An 18,821-nucleotide genomic window follows, 5' to 3' on the forward strand; every position below is an offset into this window, starting at 1 on the left:
TCACATTTAATATACAACAAGGCTTGCACATAACTAATAAATATAATGGTATATAATTAAGGAGCACTGTTGTTTTCCAACAAATTCATAAGTGTGCCCTTCTTGAAAACACACAGAATAATTTATTTTCTATTATAATCCTTATGCTATTTTAAACAACCTTTAAGTACAATATTCACCTGAATATGAATAAAATATGAATTAAGATTAATAACTTCCATAGCCTTAAAGTCATATTTCCCTCCATTTATGATAAAAAAGAAATCAGTGGATATTAATGCAGGAAAATCTAAGAAGCTGTCACTATTTCGACACTATTCACATGTAGTACACTTGTATAGCCCTACTGGTTACAGCACATCAAGTTAAGATCCCCCCCAGTATGTGCAAGTTCTGCTGATTTCCCTGGCCAACTCAAGTATTTTACAAACTGAGCATGGGTCACAAAACATCACCAAGTAACAGCAAAATCAGTTGTAAATCAATCTCAATTCCTAAAACAAAATTTATGTTATTTCCCCTGGTTGACAACATACATAGTAACCAGAACGCAATCCAGGCACCAGAACTTGGGTTCCACCGTTACAAAATAATAGCATGTCCTCTTAAACACCTAACCTCACTGAGAATCAGTTTTCTTACATGATTTGACAAAATAATCAATATATGTTGTCAAGATCAAATGAGGAGGGACTTCCCTGGTGGCGCAGTGGTTAAGAATCCGCCTGCCAATGCCGGAGACACGGGTTCGATCCCTGGTCCAGGAAGATCCCACATGCCGCGGAGCAACTAAGCCCGTGTTCCACAACTACTGAGCCTGTGCTCTAGAGCCCGTGAGCCACAACTACTGAAGCCTGCGCACCTAGAGCCCATGCTCCCCAACAAGAGAAGCCACTGCAACGAGAAGCCTGCACACCACAACGAAGAGTAGCCCCCACTCACCGCAACTAGAGAAAGCCCGCACACAGCAACGAAGACCCAAAGCAGCCAAAAATAAATTAATTAAAAGAAAAAAGATCAAATGAGGTAACATATGTAAATACATTTTGAAAACTGTAAAGCAGTTTATACGTATGTGTGTTAACTTATTAAATATTTGAATATATTTTTATTTTCCAAATAATAGTTCTCGATTATTACAAACATTATAATTATAATTATTTTATATGATTACTATAAAACATCCACTTGAAAAAAAATTCATTAAAATCCCTTATAATCATTCCACTTGTTTTAAAAATAAAAATTCTCTTTATTTTTAAAAAGTTCCATTTGTCAAAAAAATAGAAGCATTACTAAAAAAAAGTCATACCTCATATATTTTTAGATAATATTAAAAAACGCACTTGAAATAAAAGTATATACAGTTAGCTTGCAATTCTGTTTTAACATTTTTCATTTAAACATACAACTTCTTTGGAACTTTACCTTATTTATATTTCATGCAGCATCAAAGAAAGCAATCAATGCATTTTGGTCATAACTGTCCAGAATCTCCAGTAAAAGAGGCACTTTGGTTTTTACATTGGTGCCTTTGAATTTGAACTTATCTATGAAAAGATCGGTGATCATGCCTATAAAGAAAAAATGTTAAGTTTCTGTCATTGATTAATTCTATTAATGACACATTATTTAATGAAAGTAAGCGACTGCTTGAGAATCTATTTCTAAGCACCTGTAATTCCATTATTCAACATACAGAAATCCGAAAGGATTGATGCATTAAAAAATATTTGGGGGGGATTTTAAGGCAAGTTTCAAAATATAAATCATTTGGCTAATAACCCTCTTAACAATTGGTTATAAGCTATTAATTCAGACAATCAACTGCTGGCCAGTTTTGAACTGCTATTGGTATATATAAAATTACAAGTGGGTTTTTTTTTTTCCACCAGGCTGACCATTTTGACATAGTGTAGACATATTCTGTTCATAACAGCTTTATCTGAATTAAAATATCCCATCTATATGTTGACCATTCTTAGGATTTGACTTGAAGGCAAATATTTCTAGTTTCAAAGATCTGGGCAAATTATTTCACCTTTCACTTTTTGCATATATATAGTGGGAATAATTCAAGCTATCAATCTTTTATCCAAAACTCTTGATGCAAGATGTGTTTCAGAATTTTTCATATTTTAGGAAGATAATAAAAGGAATATGCCATAATATACCATATATATGGCACAATACCCATGGAAAGTGAGTGACAGCATCTGGTAACAAAACATAACATATCTGCAACAAAATATATGAATATTCATACTAAGTGGAATAAAAAAACTATAAATAACCTCGTATCAGTTTAAGTGAGGTTTTGTCATTAATTCAGATCAAGTCAGATTTATTGCCAAATGATTTATGAACAAAGTGTTTGATTTCAAAGCTCTCTGGACTGTGGAATTGGTGATAAGAGATGGTGGTTCTGCACCACCCATCTTCTAAGTTGTGATGAGGATAAAAGATCATGTGTTTGCCACATAGTAAATATTAAGATATTAGATATTATTGTTACCGTTTCTGAGCAAGTCTTTGGGCGTAAAATAAATTCATTAGGTAGATCTTAAGGATCAATATGGACTGATGATACCAACTGACTCTACAGAAGACTCGGCACAGTGCAAAAAGCTTGCATTTGGGGGCGAGGAGGTTCTAATGAAGGCCTTGCCACTACCTACCTATGTGACAACACATTCTTAAGCTCAGATTTCAGTTTACAGATGTGAAAACCAGAGATAACACTATCCACCTTGCAGAGCTGTTGTAAGGATTAAATATCCCCCCTGATTATAAAGATGTTATAAATAAATAGGTGTGCTATGCACAATAGGTCTTATATAAAGATCACAAAAAATGTTTCCTTAAGCTGTTCCTTCCTTCCTCCCTCTTGCTCTTGCTTTTTCAATACAACTGTGAAACATTCAACTTCTCACCACCAAAGCAGAATGAGTTTTAAACGTAAATTGACACAGCACATATATACCAATTTTGCATAAAAATATTAAATGCTGCATTTTGATATTTCAGAATAGCAATAAAAACTGAAAATTATTTGTGTGAAATATAGCCTAAATTGTAATGCTTCATAGGTTACATTCATTTCACACTGGGTTTCTTCATATATATAGATTAATTCATTGCATTACACTTATTTCACTTCTTAATGTGTATTTGTATTTTATCTAGTAAAAATATTAAACATTAAAACCAACTTGACAAAATAAATACATTGGGCAGTACATGGGTTGTTACTGGTTCATGACTGCTGTAATCTTTGCCTATCTCCTTTTGCCCAGCTTCTCTCATGTGATCCTTTGCAAACAGCCAGTAGAAAAGAAATATGACAAGGTATTCTAGAATAGTTCACTAACCATAGAGTCTTTCAAGATGTGCAGGTTGCTTTTTGTATTCGTCCTGTAGGTGATCTGCCTCTTCTAGGATACAGCGATATTCTGGTATCAGAAAGTTTGTGTTTCCCTCATGAACCTGCAATTCCTTATTTAAAATTAAAAACAGAAGCACTTAATGTTCAAAATTTAATCCAGTGTAAAGTGGATTTAAAGTGGAAAACTTTAAGGTCTTTACAATTTTAGAAATCCCATCACAATAAAATAATGATCATGAGTCCCGTGACACAAATACTTACTTTTAAAGCATCAATTAATTGCACTTTCTTAGCCAAAAGCAACTGGTACTCCAGCTTTGGGTGGATTAGCTTTAATGTGTGTTTGACTGATACTTCATTTATCTCTAGAAGAAGTTGAGTCAGGCACAATTAGATAAGTCACTTTGATCAGGAACATTCTTATTGTAACAACAACCCCCCAAAAACAGAAAGAACGATTCTTTTTTTTTTTTTTTTTACCGTATGATATGTTGAGGTTAATTTTCCTTTTTGTAGCTTCTTTAGAGAGCACATCTTTTAGGATGGATATAGTAGAAATGTTGTCAGATTTAAAAACTCCTTCACCTTTTCTATAAAATTAATATTTTTAAAAGAACAGCTTTAGAAGGAAATACATCCAATAAATATGTCCAGTAAATACATATTTTGCGAATAGGACCTTGTGTTTAGACTTCATTTAATTTTAGATTTCTTTATATAGACATCTCATTATTAATGTAAAACATATTTAAACATGTAACCTTTTACCGTTGTAGCAATTCAAGTTCTAAACATACTTGTAAAACTGAATAAAAGATGTTAGACACATGCCTCCGAAAGATACGACAATTTATATAAGTTCTTCATTTAAAACCTTTTTTTCATTTTCACTAATAAAATTTCCAATAGCTAACCCCTTATGTATATAAAATGCATTTAGAATTGCTTGCTTTCACATAAGTTTTTTTTTTATGTAATCACATAAATTACAGCATGACTATATGCTTCATCCTTAAAAGAAAGCTAATATCAAACCTAAGAGTAACATCTTCTGTTCTTCCATGCCCAGCATCCATTGCCACTTCTTATGTTCACAGGACCCTTCTCCCTTCTTTTTCCTTATGCAACCCCTCCTTCTCTCTCTCTCTTTCTCTCTCACCCTTTTCAATCCATATAGTTTCATTGGCACTGGCCCCATCCCCATTTCTGGGACTTCAGGAGGAAGTTTTCAGCAGCATATTCCATACCCCTGAGCACAGTGATTCACGACTCAACGATGATACTCAATCCTGGGACTTTCATTGGAACTAGTGGGAAAGGGAGGCTATGGTAGCTGAAAAGATATAAAGCTGGATGGAGCTGTTGGTGGCCACCATGGCACTACATAGGAAAGCCAAGAGAAGACAAAAACAGAGCTGAGCAATGGAAAGGGATAAAGTCTTGACAATATTAGTTAAGCCACTGATCCAGTTATGCTTGAGGCAGACTACTGCTAGTCTTTTAAGTTATATGAGCTAATAAATTCCTTTTATTTGGTTAAGCCTGCTTACGTTTGGTTCCTTTTTATGATGGCCAAAATTTTCCTAATTAATATATACCATCTTTTATGTATTCAGTGTTGCCTTTTTATTTCCTTTTATATTGACTGCTGTAGGCAAATGCTAATTCTTTTTTCTAGAAAGATGAATAATACACACTTATTTTGATCCCAATTATGTGTTAGAAATCATGAGATTTTTTTCACTAGTCTTCAATTTTAATTAATGATATTTAACATTAAATACTTATACAGTACCTGGCACTGTGGAATGACTCACATGGTTTATCTTCCTTTAAGCATCACAATTCAGTGAAGTAAGTGCTACTATTTCCATTTGTCAGAAAAGAAACTGAAACTCAGAAAGTTAAGTAATCTAGCTAAGAGGAAATAGCTGGTGAGTCACAGAGCCAGATTCAAACCTAAGTATGTCTGTCTCCAAAGTACACGCTTCTATACTTCTTCCATATATACGTATTTTATGTAACAAAAAACATTTATTGAGTACCACTATGTTCAAAGCCATGTGTTAAATACTTGGAGGATACATACAAAGTTAATTAAGAAATAAACTCTGCCCAGAGCTTACAATCTAATTTAGAGACAAGCTTACATAAAAATTATTATATACTTCAAAAAAATAACAATAAAAATCTAAGGCAGGTAAGAATAAAATGTTATGGGAACAGAGAAGAGAATCAAGGAAGACTTAAAAAATGTAGCTATTGAGTTGGGCCTTGAAGAATAAGTAGAGTTTTGACTATTAAGGAAAGAATATTTAAAGACACAGAATGGTAAAAAGCAAAGGTATGCTATTATAAAAATATGTAGTATGCCAGGGGCCTGTCAAATTGTCTGCTATGATTAAAACGTGAGGTTCGCTGTGGTACTTCAAAACTGAAGTCATGATTCCAGGTTTACACAGGTAAGATCCCCTGGAGGGTACAGTGAAACGCTCCCATAGAACTGATGCTAAAACCAATTAGATTTCTGGAGAGTTCTTGGTCCCAAAGGCTATATTCAGAGGTAAAATTATGTGTTCACTGTTGTTTTCAGAACCTAGCATGGTAAAGTCTCAGCTAGGAAGCAGAAAGTAGAATACCTCAGTAAACTGCTTAGGGAAAGAAGCTTTAAGAGAGAGAGAGACAGAGAGAAGATAAGAAGCCTCCTCCCCTCCAAACAAACAAAATTAAAAAACAAAAAACAAAAGATCAAACAAACAAAAACAATCTACAGATGTGAGAGAATGAGAATGCAAAAACCTTGAAGAAGTATGAGCGCACAAGCTCAAAGCAGATGTAGAGAAATCAGCCTTACCCAACACATTAAGAAAAAGAACAAAGGAGAAGGAAATTTTAGCCTCTACTATATTCAGAAACAGAAATTAGGGGGGCCTATGGGAGATGAGTAGGGAGTGACAGTGAAGGGGCAGGAGGGCAATTGGGTGCTTGAGAAGAGTGTCAAGGAATAATGACCTTCACCTCAACGTGGTAGCTTCAAAAGCCTGCATGTTCTAAGCTCTCAAGTTCTTGAGCCATTTCCTATTTTTGCATAAAGAAATTCAATGGTAATTCTTCTTGTAATTCTTACTGGAATTAGGATGAATGTTCAAATCAATTTGGGAAGGACTTGCATGTTTACATTGTCTTCATATTGATAACTATAGAATATATTACTCCATTAAATCAAGTCTTTAATGTCAATAAAATTTTAAAGTTCTCTTCATGAAGTTCTATGTATTTCTAATACAGAATATTCCTACAGATTTTATATGAACATTTTGTTATTGTTATCGCTGCTCTGAAAGAATCTTGTTAAACAATTTATTTTCTAACTGGTTATGGCTGAGAATTGGAAAGGTATTGCTCTTTCATATTCATCTTTAGTCAATCATTTTTTAAACTCATTAATTCCATTTGTTTTTCAACAGATTCTCTTAAACAGTAGTTTTTCAATCATATTATTTGCAAATTATTACTGCCTTAAAACTTATGAAAATTTAGAAGTTCCATTTATGTAAAAAACACTTGTGAACCAGGAATAAGTTTTATTTACCTGTAGGTACTTTCAAGTTGTGTATCCAGGAAGGTGTTCTGAAAGTAAAATGTCACACATTCTCCTGCTGGAGGTTTTTCAGGAACTTCAGGCAGGCAAAAAACCACCCAGGAGTGAAGTTCAGCAAAACTGAACTGGCCTGTCAAAGTCAGTGTATTCATGGGTCTGCAATTTAATAGCAGAGGTACACATATTTGTGTGGGAATACACAGAGGTATTATATGTACTCAACACATTAAAAAACAGAATTTTGCAACAGTAGTTACAAATAGAAAAGCAGCCATTTAATTTTTCTCAGATTAATCTTACCCATCAGATAAACATTTTGATTTCAAGGAAAAAAAAAAAAGAATGCTTATCTATACCTGTACTTTTAATATTCAGTTAAGTGAAATAATTAGCTTGTTTTCATTATAACATGCCTTCACAAATACAATTCAGTTTACTCAGGTAAATTCCATTTTTTAAAAGTTCATCTAGTGTTTATATTATAGGAACTACAAAACATAAGAATCTCCTAAAGGAAAAAATCAGCATAATGTGAAGGCAAAGAACTGGGCTTTTAAGTGAGATGGACATGGGTTTGAAACACTAGCTGCATGCCACTGGGAAAGTTAGGGAATGATACCTTCTATTTTGCAGGGATATGGAATTAACTTTCTATCTGCAAATTACACATACACACAAAAAGTTGTAAAGTAAATCAAATAAATTTAAAATAAATCAAATGGATAAAGAATTAAGAAAATGCAAGTTTATGGAATTAAAGGTACAGAAAGAATTTTAAGAGAATACAGAATAGAAAGGACTTTTGAGATCGCCACACCAACTCTATTTGCAGATGAGCGAACTAAAGCCCAGAGATTAAATTATTTTCCCAAAGTCATGCAGGAACAGATATAAGGCTATAATCTGAGTCTCCTGAGTCCCAGTTTGCTGTTCTTTCCAGAACACCACACTATACCTCCTTTAACAACTCTGACTTTTAAGCGGGAAGACACCCTCAGAGAATCCATTCTCTTTAATGTTTTCCCAAAACCTTCCTTAGGAACTTTTCTCCTTACATCTTATTTAAATTACGTATCTTTAAAATTACAAGCTGCAATAGAAAAACCATAGGCTTTGGCCTCAAATCTTCACTCTGTTTCTCATATCAACAAGTTACTTACTTTTCCAAACATTACTACTTGTTTTGCCGTAAGACTTAAATGGTAACACCTAAGCACTGAGCACAATGCATGGCACAGGTAAAGTATTCACTAATTGTTCATATCTTTCCCTTCTTCATTTAAGGCCATGGTCTCTCATTTTCAGAAAAGAAAGTGAAAAACTATAACCAGGAGGATGATTAAGTTGGAACGGAAGTTAGAAATAATAGGGACTATCACAACTAATTGCTCTACCAGTATTCCCTGAGGTGAAGTAGAAAGGAAATATAATGTGTGAGGCTAATACAATAAGGCCCTGTTTACAGAGAACTCAAATGCTAAACAGTATTTCCTCACAATAGATGTTTGAGACAGAGAACTGTTACTCTACTGATTTCAGAATGGTAAATACATGAGAAAGATAGGAAAGTCCAGCTCAAATCAGCCTCTAAAAGAAGACAAAGACTCTTACATCTATTAGAAAGATTAATACAGGTATCCCCTGCTTTTTGAAAGTTCACTTTATGCCACTTTGTTTTTACGAAAGGTCTACACGAGTGCCCATTTTCGGTAACCAAGAGAAATCCAAAGAGGATTTTTGCTTTTACCAAAAAAGGTGAAAAGCAAAAACAGCCTCAGCGTTTGTTCTGCAGCGGCTGTTACGGAAGCAGCACGTGCCCCAGCAGCACCGAGAGCGGCCCCGCCGAGCTCCTTCTCTAGGAACTACACTCAGCTCCTCAGCATGAGGCCACGTAGCTCTGAACTGCCTGTGAGCATCTGTGCTTTACCCCAATTTATTCTGAGCATCCATTATCAAGATGTGTCCTGCTTCTACGCTTTATGCTATTTTGGCTTATGAAAGGTTTCACAGGAACACTCTACTTTCAGATAGCGGGGGAAACCTGTACACAGCATTTAAATATTTATTTAATTTTTTAAAAGTACAACTAGCTACCAGAATTTACACTACTAAAATAAAAAGCAACTTTATCTGCATCGTGTAATATCCTAAAAATAAACTTCTCCCTCCTTTGTCCTACCTGTCATGATCAATAAAGTGAGTTCTTTGATGGAGTGAAAGGGGTTTGATAAGGTACTGGCGGACCTGACATGTTTTGGGTTGAATTCTTGGAGTCACATATGCTTGAAGTGTGCCATACTGGCCTTCAATTGAGCGAATCTGAACACAAAAGAGGAGAGAAAATAAGAATAATCTAGCAACATAAAGGCTATCTTTAAAATGTTCAACACGAGTAAGCAGGTACTCAGGCCTTAATCTCTTCTATAATATGCTGAAGGAAATAAGGACATTCTATTAAACAAGAACTTTTTACCTCTATAGTAAAAGAAAATTTTAAAAGATTTTGGTATTCAAAAGCAAAATTAATCCATCTATGAAAGTCATCCCCACCACATATTTTTAGGTCTGTCATTCCAAAAGACAGATATTCTCACACACCACCCTATCACATCTAAAAGTATAGGTGTATAATATATTGTATAAGATTCACATAAAAAATGGTTAAAATTTAGACATTTTTGTTGAAGGGATAAGTGGGTCAACAACTAATACTTCATTTTCTCAGAAATGGGGGTATTATAGCATATGGCTATTGTTATAAAAACCTACTGACAGAAAAAAAAATGTTTCCAAGAACTTAATTCTTGACTTTCTATGAAAATAGAGAAGCATACTCACAATCTAATTATGACATATTTGGATTAGGAAATTCTTTTTAAGCTATTTTGAATATGGCTAGTTGGATATCCTGAGAATTTAAAACACTTACAGAAAACCCTAATTCATGAAATTGTGAAGACCTAATTTTAGGAGTTAGAAAGCGGTCAAGTTTCTCCCTCCTGTCCCTTTCAGCTCCTCTCTGTTCGATTTCATGAAGTGGATTGTAGTACCTCTTGTATTACAAAGGCAGCTTCTCTAATCTAACTGATACATCAGCTCATACTTTCCCTGGCATGTGAGGGGGGAAAAAAAAAATCAATGTTTTACCTAAATGGGAAACATAAATAAAAGTTTAAAGCAAGAGTTTTTGCAAATTTTATACTGAAAATATTGTTCTGAATGGGAAGAGAGAAAAGATAAGGAAAAGAATAAAAATACAGAAGGAAAATAAAAAATCGATCTGATAAAGCTATATTTTAGAGTTTCTTTTTAAAGGGTAAGCTTACACTGGCACATAAATTTTTGCACAATAAGTTCACAATTAGTACAACACGGGGAATATAGCCAATATTTTATAATAACTGTAAATGCAATATCAACTTCAAAAAAAGAATATAATTGTTCATAATATTAAGAAAAGACATAATGCTTTATTTGATTATATACTTCATATTCATTACTTTAAAAATCCACACAATGAAGAAAAATTAGGATTAACATATAAGTAATCTGAAATCCTACCACCCAGAGATGACCATTATTGCTATTTTGATAGTCAACCTTTCATACATCTCTCTATGCAGATGTACAAAAATAAATGCATAACTTCGCATGACTAAATTCTATTTATATCATAGACATCTTTGTTTTTATTTCTAATAATCACATTTTTCCCTTATCTCTGCCTCTCCTAATACCATCACCTCCCTCCCACTCCCATCCCACCCATACCTTCCCCCTATTGTACGACCTATCATATCAGACAGGTGTTTCTTTTTATGCATTTCTTCATATTATAGATCATATATATATATACATATGTAGGACTTTTATCTGCATTTTGTGTTTTTCATGGAATTTGCTCCATGTTAACAGGAATTGACCAACTCATTCTTTATTGCAGCTCTGCAATATTCTATGAAATGGATAAACAGCTATTTATTCAAACATTAAATTACTGAGTGTTCACTTTGGTCAACTTTTCTGCCTCTACAAACAATGCTGCAGTTAATTATATACATATCTGTGTGTACAATACTGTGATTTTATTGCTATGAAATAGATTCCAACAAATGGGATTATAGCCTATTTTACCAAAGTAGCAATAACAATTTTTATTTCCTTCAGCTATGATTGAGAGTGTCCTTTTCCTCATCCTGCCACCTGGTAATTCTGCTTTTTCAAAATTTTTGCCTATCTGTTAGACAAGCGGAACTGATTTTTTGTTATTTTGAGTTTCCCTAACTGATAACGAGGTAGAATATGTTCTTTTAATATTTGTTAGCTATTTTGATTCCCTCTTCTGTGAACTGCCTACCCATATTGGCCTATTTTCCTAATTGGGTAGTCTTTTTTTGTTTTAAGGAAGAAGATTCTTTCTTTCTTTGGCTGCGTTGGGTCTTAGTTGCAGCATGCGGGATGTTTCATTGCAGCGTGCGGGCTCAGAAGTTGTGGTGCATGGGCTCAGTAGTTGCGGCATGTGGGCTCTCTAGCTGTGGCATGCAGCCTCAGTAGTTGCGGAGCATGGCCCTAGTTGCCCCGTGGCATATGGGACCTTAGTTCCCCAACCAGGGATTGAACCCGCGTCCCCTGCATTGGAAGGTGGATTCTTAACTACTGGCCCACCCTGGGTACTCTTTTTAAACAACTTATAGGCAGTCTTCATATTCTGATATTCACCTATTATCTGGAAGACAGCTTCTTTTTGAAAATAACTAGGTACTTAATTCATCTGAATTTATCTTTTATAATATATGGCATAAGAATCCACTTAATATTCTTCCAGATGGATGCCAGTTGTGCCAATAGCAATTTTTATTTTTATTTTTTTAATTAATTAATTTATCTTTGGCTGCGTTGGGTCTTCGTTGCTGTGGGTCTAACCACTGTGCCACCAGGGAAGTCCCACCAATAGCAATTTTTAAATAAAAACAGTAATTTAATAGAATTTTCTCTACCTAAAAATGCTGTGCATTAAATTCCCATAAATATGTGCTGGGCTATATTTCTAGACTTTATTTTGTTGCGTGACCTATTTATTTAGGCCTTGTAAATACCCCACATTATTTTTATTATAATAGTTTTATAGTACATTTTACCATAGGGCAAGATAAGTTCCACCTTTTCTCCTTTATCATAGTTTTGTTGGCTCTTTTCAGGCATTTGCTCTTTCCTCTGAACTTTAAAGTTATTGTATCCAACTTTAAAAAAGAACATAGGTTTTTAATATTTTTAGGCCTACTTCCTAATTTATTGGCACAATCTAGCTCAGTGAATGTAATCTAAATGTTTAATTAGGTTACATAAATATGCTGAAGTATATTCCTTTAGAACTTATACTAGTTTTCAATTTTTCTTTCAAAATACATGAAAGGGGACTTATACAGATGAAAATAAATTGTTTAGAAAAAAATTACATTTTAACTGGAACTTCCTTAACCAGATGTGAAAAAGTTATTGTGCAATAGCATCTCTCTTGAAAAAAGCATACTTTGAGTTTCAGAACATCAGGAAAAAGTTATAGTGCTTAATTTTTGGATCATAAACATATCAAAAATAAAAATTTCTTTAAACTTCACACTAAAAATTAAGTAACTAAAATAAACTTGTGTGCTACAATCAGTATTTAATTATAAAAGTGATTATGTTAGTAAATTGCAAAAGGAAACTTCAAAGATTTTCCCTGGAATAGTTGGTAATGACATCACTGGAATGCAATCAGAAAAATCCAGATAATAGGAAAATATAGGGCAAACGCTCGGGGACTTCAATAACCAAATTACCTTATTTGGACCATGATTGGATCAAACAAACTAAAAACAAAAAACACTACACTAAACATTTGATAATACTAAGGAATTATTATTATTTTTCTTAGGTGTGATAACAGTATTGTGGTTATGTTTTTTTCTTTTTTTTTAATTAATTAATTTATTTATTTATATTTTTGGCTGTGTTGGGTCTTCGTTTCTGTGCGAGGGCTTTCTCTAGTTGCGGCAAGCGGGGGCCACTCTTCATCGCGATGCGCGGGCCTCTCACTATCGCGGCCTCTCTTGTTGCGGAGCACAGGCTCCAGACGCACAGGCTCAGTAGTTGTGGCTTACGGGCCTGGTTGCTACGCGGCATGTGGGATCTTCCCAGACCAGGGCTCAAACCCATGTCCCCTGCACTGGCAGGCAGACTCCCAACCATTGTGCCACCAGGGAAGCCCTGTGGTTATGTTTTTAAAAAGAGTTCTTATCTTTTAAGTGGAGATATGTATATGCATAACAGGTTCACTTTGCTATACACCTGAAACTAACACAACATTGTAAATCAACAAAGAGTTCTTATCTTTTAAGTGGAGATATGTATATGCATAACAGGTTCACTTTGCTGTACACCTGAAACTAACACAACATTGTAAATCAACTATACCCCAATAAAAACTTTTTTAAAAATACAAATTTTACATAATCACTTAAAAAAAAAAGTTATCTTTTAAACATATGTACTGAAATATTTACTAATAAAATTATAAAGTATCTTGTATTTGCTTCAAAATAATTTGGAATGGAGAGTGACAGCATAAACAGGATTGTCATGAGTTGATCATCGCTGAAACTGGAATCATTACTTTTGTGTATGCTTGAAACTTTCCATAATAGAAAATTAGAAAAAATATTTCCAGTTAGAGGAAATTTAGGATGGTAATTTTAGAGAACGTGACTGGTTGAGTGCTAACAGAAAAGAGACTGGCTTGGGCTGAATTAAAACCTAATAGGTCATTCAAAAGACATTATTCCAAAATGCTCATTTCAGGGAGAAATTTAATGCAAAGAAATGATATCATATGTTGCAAGATTTACCAAGGAAAAAAGAAAGTTCAAACTTTCAAGTAAAGGTAATCTCAAACAGTTTTACCTTGAGTTCCAGCCTTGTGGTATTTGCCTGGCACCGATAAGTGGCGAGAAGAAAGTTGTCATTTGACTAGGAAGAATTCAAAGTTGAGGAAAAGGATGAATCTATGTTTTTAACAATAACAACAGCACCAACAGTAATAATAATATTTATTTTTACTGAGCACCTATCATTTGGGTGGCACCATGCTATGAGCTTTACGCTTATTCCTACAAACAACCCTATGTGGTTAAGTTTTAACAGATGAAGAAATTGAGGCCTGAAGGGTTAGGTAAATTTCCTAAATGCTAGTAAGTTATAACACTGGTATTCAAATTCATATCTTTAAGACTCTAAAGCTCAATGCTCTTTCCATATTAAATCTCTCCAATAACACTTTAAAATATTAATTGTTCTCCCAAAAATTTAACCAGCAGTACAAACTCCGAATGTTTGTATTATAAAGGTAAAAACATCAATGTTCAGTGTTGAATGTATTTGATTTTCACACATACTTACAGACAACTGAGAAATATCTCATCTATGTATTCCCAGCAAATAGCATAGTGTCAAGTAGACTGTAGGCATTCAACACGTTTGCTGAACAAAATTGGAGAGGTTACTTCAAGTATTATAACTTCTTAAAATTGAATAATAAACTACTAAAAACAGAAAAGTATATCTGCGTGCATGAATTGCAAAATCAGAAAAAGCAACATGAACTATTTGATATGCAATTTTCAGGCACTGCTATTTCCCTATTTTTAATAAATACCTGAAGAAATAAAAAGAATGCTAATGTTAAAAAGAAAATTCAAATGTTTTAATTTCAAATAATTTAAACTCAGCAAACACAGAGGATCAGTCAACTTAAAAATAAATATACTTCTGTGTAATTAAAAACAAATGTATATTTTTTTTTTTAAAGAAATTCACGTTCTTTTATTTATTTATTTATGACTGTGTTGGGTCTTCGCTTCTGTGCGAGGGCTTTCTCTAGTTGTGGCAAGTGGGGACCACTCTTCATCGCGGTGCGCGGGCCTCTCACCATCGCGGCCTCTCTTGTTGCGGAGCACAGGCTCAGTAATTGTGGCTCACGGGCCCAGTTGCTCCGTGGCATGTGGGATCTTCCCAGACGAGGGCTCGAACCCGTGTCCCCTGCATTGGCAGGCAGATTCTCAACCACTGCGCCACCAGGGAAGCCCAAATGTTGTATATTTAAGTATTTATGGATAAAATTATATAGATTAATTAAAGGGGATAAAATGTCTGGAATTTGGTTTGGGATGGGGAGGGGGAGGGTAAAGAGCATAAAACAAGACTGGCCATATGTTAAAGTCAGTGATGAGCACATGGAGGTTATTATAGTATTCTTTGTCCTTCTGTATATACTTGAAATCTCCATAAGATTTGTTTTTTAAGCCATCATTCTAGAAAATAGGTTTTAAATTAGTATGAAATACTCATTTCAAAGAATCCTGCAGTGATATAAACAGGTTAATCTTTCACTGTAACTTAGGAATTAAAGATCTGAAGTTCATACTAACTTGTTTTTTAAATGATCATAAAAATGTAGATCTTAATCTTTTATGTTTTGTTCTCAAACAGGGATGACAAAGCACATATGATAACATAATACAACTGCTATAAAATCTCTTATCAAAAAAAAAAGCTTTACTCTGAAATTATTTTGAAAATTCCCTGATATAACTATCAACTTTGTTCTTTATCTACTCTTGTCATCCTTCCCTTTTTAATGCCAACTCCAGTCACCATTTCCTGCTCTGGCTTGTCTTCTCCAATGCAGCTGCTCCAGACCTTCTCTGAACCCTAACTTCTCTTCAGGAGCTACACCTAAGCTCTGAGACTGCTAGTCAGCCAGTACCACGCAGAAAGAAGTGATACAGTAAGCGCGTCCAAAAGCTCTGATATGGTCTCATCCCGGGTACTTGGCACATAGTAAGTGTTCAATAAATGTCTGTTGAATGAAGGCTAAGCAAGAGTCAACAAGAAAAAGTGAGGAAAGGCAGGCAGATGGAACAGATCATGTTTAAATGTAGGAATGTGTGAAACTGTATAGCATTTTCAAGAAATTTTAAGAACTTCAGTTTGGCAGAAATCATGTGCATGGGAGGGAAGGTAGCAGCTGGTGAGAGATTAAGTTGGAGATGTAATCAAGAGCTGAATTTTGCAAAGTTTTTTATGCTACAGTGAGGAATCTTGACTTACATGCAGCTCAGGAAATAAGGAATCTTTAAAAGGCTTTGAGAAAAGGAATGACACGGTGATGTTTGTCTTTTAGGAAGGCCTCTCTGGTGGCAGTGCACAGCATAGCCTGGAGGTGAGAGGCAATACTGGAGGCACAGAAACTGGCAGACGAGGAGTTCAAGCAAAAGCATTATGAGGGCCAGGAAGGTTAACAGAAGTGCAAATGAAGCAGAGTAGATGTAGAAGAGCAAGGAGGTGGAAATGACAGAAATTAGTTACTACAGGAGCACCCCCCTTATCTGTGGTTTCGCTTTTCAGGGTTTCAGTTACCCACAGTCAACTGTGGTCTGAAAATATTAAATAGCAAATTCCAGAAGTAAGCAATTCATAAGTTTTAAATTGCACACCGTTCTGAGTAGTGTGATGAGAACTTGCGACATCCCACTCCATCCTGTCTGGGACATGAATCATCCCTTTGTCCAGCATATTCATGCTGTATATGCTACCCGCCCGTTAGTCACTTAGGAACCATCTCAGTTATTACATAGACCAACCTTCATGGTATTGCAGTGCTTGTGTTCAAATAACCCATGTTTTACTTAATAGCAGCTCCAAAGTGCAAAAATAGTGATGCGGAAAGAAACATCGTATCATACAGGGGTTCCGTACTATTCGTGATTTCAGGCATCCACTGGGGGTCTTGGAATGTATCTCCAGCAGATAAAGGGGGAACTACTGTAACTGGACTTAACAGATCAGAGAGAGGAAGGAATTTAAGACAACACTCCAGCTTCTGGATTTTCTGAGGATAGGGAAAGAGAGTAGAAGCAGATTTTGAGGGAAGGGTTATGAAAGGAAATACAGAAGAAACATCAAACACTAGTAGCATTTATAGGCTTTATACAAAATGGCATAATGGAAAGAAAGCATTTGAAGAATTCTTTATATTTTTACTCACCTCAGAATCACAGCTGCTAAAGCTGACAACAGCAGAATTTTTATCCACATCTAGTAAATCTATTGGAACATCACTCTGCAGTCAATATTAAAAAAAAAAAAAAAGGTTCAGATGAAAAACTAAGAATTCTCACAGCACATATTTTCACCTTTTGAGATTATCTACCTCGAAACTGATGGTGAGTGAGCAGGCTGTATTAGTTTAGTAGTTGGAACTTAAAAAATTCTAATAACGATATAAAATACTGGAGTTTTCTAAGTCACATCTCTGTTAAGATTCTCCTAAAGGCTAATCAGAGAACAAATCTTTAATGTCCTTTCTAGGTCTTCCTGAAACTTAAGTCCATTGGTCTTTTGTTTAATATGTACGGGATAAATAAAAAGTAAAGACATAATTTAAATAATCTATGAGCCAACTGATTAGCTAATGGAAGATTAAGATAAACATTTAAAATCACTGTTTAAAAGTGTTCAATAATAATTAGTGCATATGACTAGTTTGCAAAATAGATCCAGCCATGAAACAAAGAAATTAGACATTTTGCTTACCTGTATTAAGACATTATCTATCGCTGTCTGCACCTCTAAGATAAGGCTGTAGCTGGCATCATCTTTATTTAATGTAAACTTGTCATTTACACTAAATGAAGGTACTGCTGATTTTGCTTTGCTTGACTGAGAAGACTGTTGATATTTTTCTCTTTCCTGTAGTACCTTATATTGCAGATGTTCCAACTCACTCCTAGAGGAAAATACATACAACTTTGTCACCTATAAGTATAAACATTTGAGATCCTTAGAATTACAAAAGTCTGAGACATTTACTGCTGCAAAATGCATTTTTATTGGTTGAGTTAGAACTATAACACTAATAGGAACAAAATTTTTACTTCTATGACTGACCAAATGGTTCCACATTATTTATCTCTGATCTAAAAATTAAAACATCTACTCAGCCCCACACCAGCAATATTAATAAGGCGTTGTAAGAATCAAGGCAGGCTGCAAATAATCAATCCTAATACATGAATCTGGTTACAGTCACATACAGCACTAATAAGAAAAGAAACTGATTGTTCTGGGGGTAGAGGAACATATTAGATTTAATAAGAAGAAACAAAACGTGTGAAATCAGTAAACATGTACCTTTCAGTAAGACATTAGGGGCGATAGACAAAATAAGAAGGCTGCTGAGTATGAATATTTTGGAGACCACAAGGATAATCACGAGCCAGAGGTACAGCTGAAGTTCTACCAAGTGTTGGAGATTGAACAGTGCAGGCATTGCTTAGAGCTGCTCCAGTTAAAGGGAAAGGAAATGAAGTAAATAGTAACTAGGGTAGAACAACATGAGGTTTAGCTACTAGCCCCAATTTAGGGGGAAAAGTCTGGGAAGGCGCTTGGAAGGGATCTGTGCACTAAACAAAGGAAAAGATTCATTCGCCCAAGAAATATTTACTGAGTGACTCTATGTACTTATGATCCGGGTGCTGAATGAACAAAATAGACATAAGCTTCTCGTGAACATACACTGCAGTGGAATCAGGAGGGGGTTGACTTGGTTATAAATATGAGGTATTGTACTGAGGACATGAGATAGTAGTTCATTAACTCTCCTTGGTGTCCTTGCTGCATGAACATTAGAGCTTTCTCTCTTGGTGACTTTGGTGAACTGGTTTGTGGTGAACTGGTGGTGTGGCTTTAGTGAACTAGTACTTGTGGCATTTTGTTGCCTCAAAAACTTCTGTAGCC

At 34.8% G+C, this 18,821-nt stretch overlaps 1 protein-coding gene across 2 annotated transcripts in view; it reads right to left on the minus strand.

The window, feature by feature from the left end:
- Window positions 1-218: 218 nt before the first annotated feature.
- Window positions 219-18,821, minus strand: part of BBS7 (Bardet-Biedl syndrome 7) — a 43,559-nt gene continuing 24,956 nt past the window's right edge. The window contains exons 11-20 of one of the 2 annotated variants that reach the window (XM_068543381.1): window positions 17,619-17,811; window positions 17,071-17,145; window positions 13,929-13,994; window positions 9,166-9,305; window positions 6,978-7,142; window positions 3,866-3,975; window positions 3,647-3,750; window positions 3,372-3,495; window positions 1,429-1,574; window positions 219-947 (exon numbers count right to left, since the gene is read on the minus strand). In XM_068543381.1, the coding sequence (XP_068399482.1) occupies window positions 1,441-1,574; window positions 3,372-3,495; window positions 3,647-3,750; window positions 3,866-3,975; window positions 6,978-7,142; window positions 9,166-9,305; window positions 13,929-13,994; window positions 17,071-17,145; window positions 17,619-17,811 (1,111 nt within the window). In that variant the 3' untranslated portion in view covers window positions 219-947; window positions 1,429-1,440. Of the gene's footprint in view, window positions 948-1,350; window positions 1,575-3,371; window positions 3,496-3,646; window positions 3,751-3,865; window positions 3,976-6,977; window positions 7,143-9,165; window positions 9,306-13,928; window positions 13,995-17,070; window positions 17,146-17,618; window positions 17,812-18,821 lie in introns of those variants that run through there. The other variant, XM_068543379.1, reaches the window with a different exon arrangement.

This window comes from Eschrichtius robustus, chromosome 4 (genome assembly GCF_028021215.1).
Source record: "Eschrichtius robustus isolate mEscRob2 chromosome 4, mEscRob2.pri, whole genome shotgun sequence".
Lineage (NCBI taxonomy): Eukaryota > Metazoa > Chordata > Mammalia > Artiodactyla > Eschrichtiidae > Eschrichtius > Eschrichtius robustus.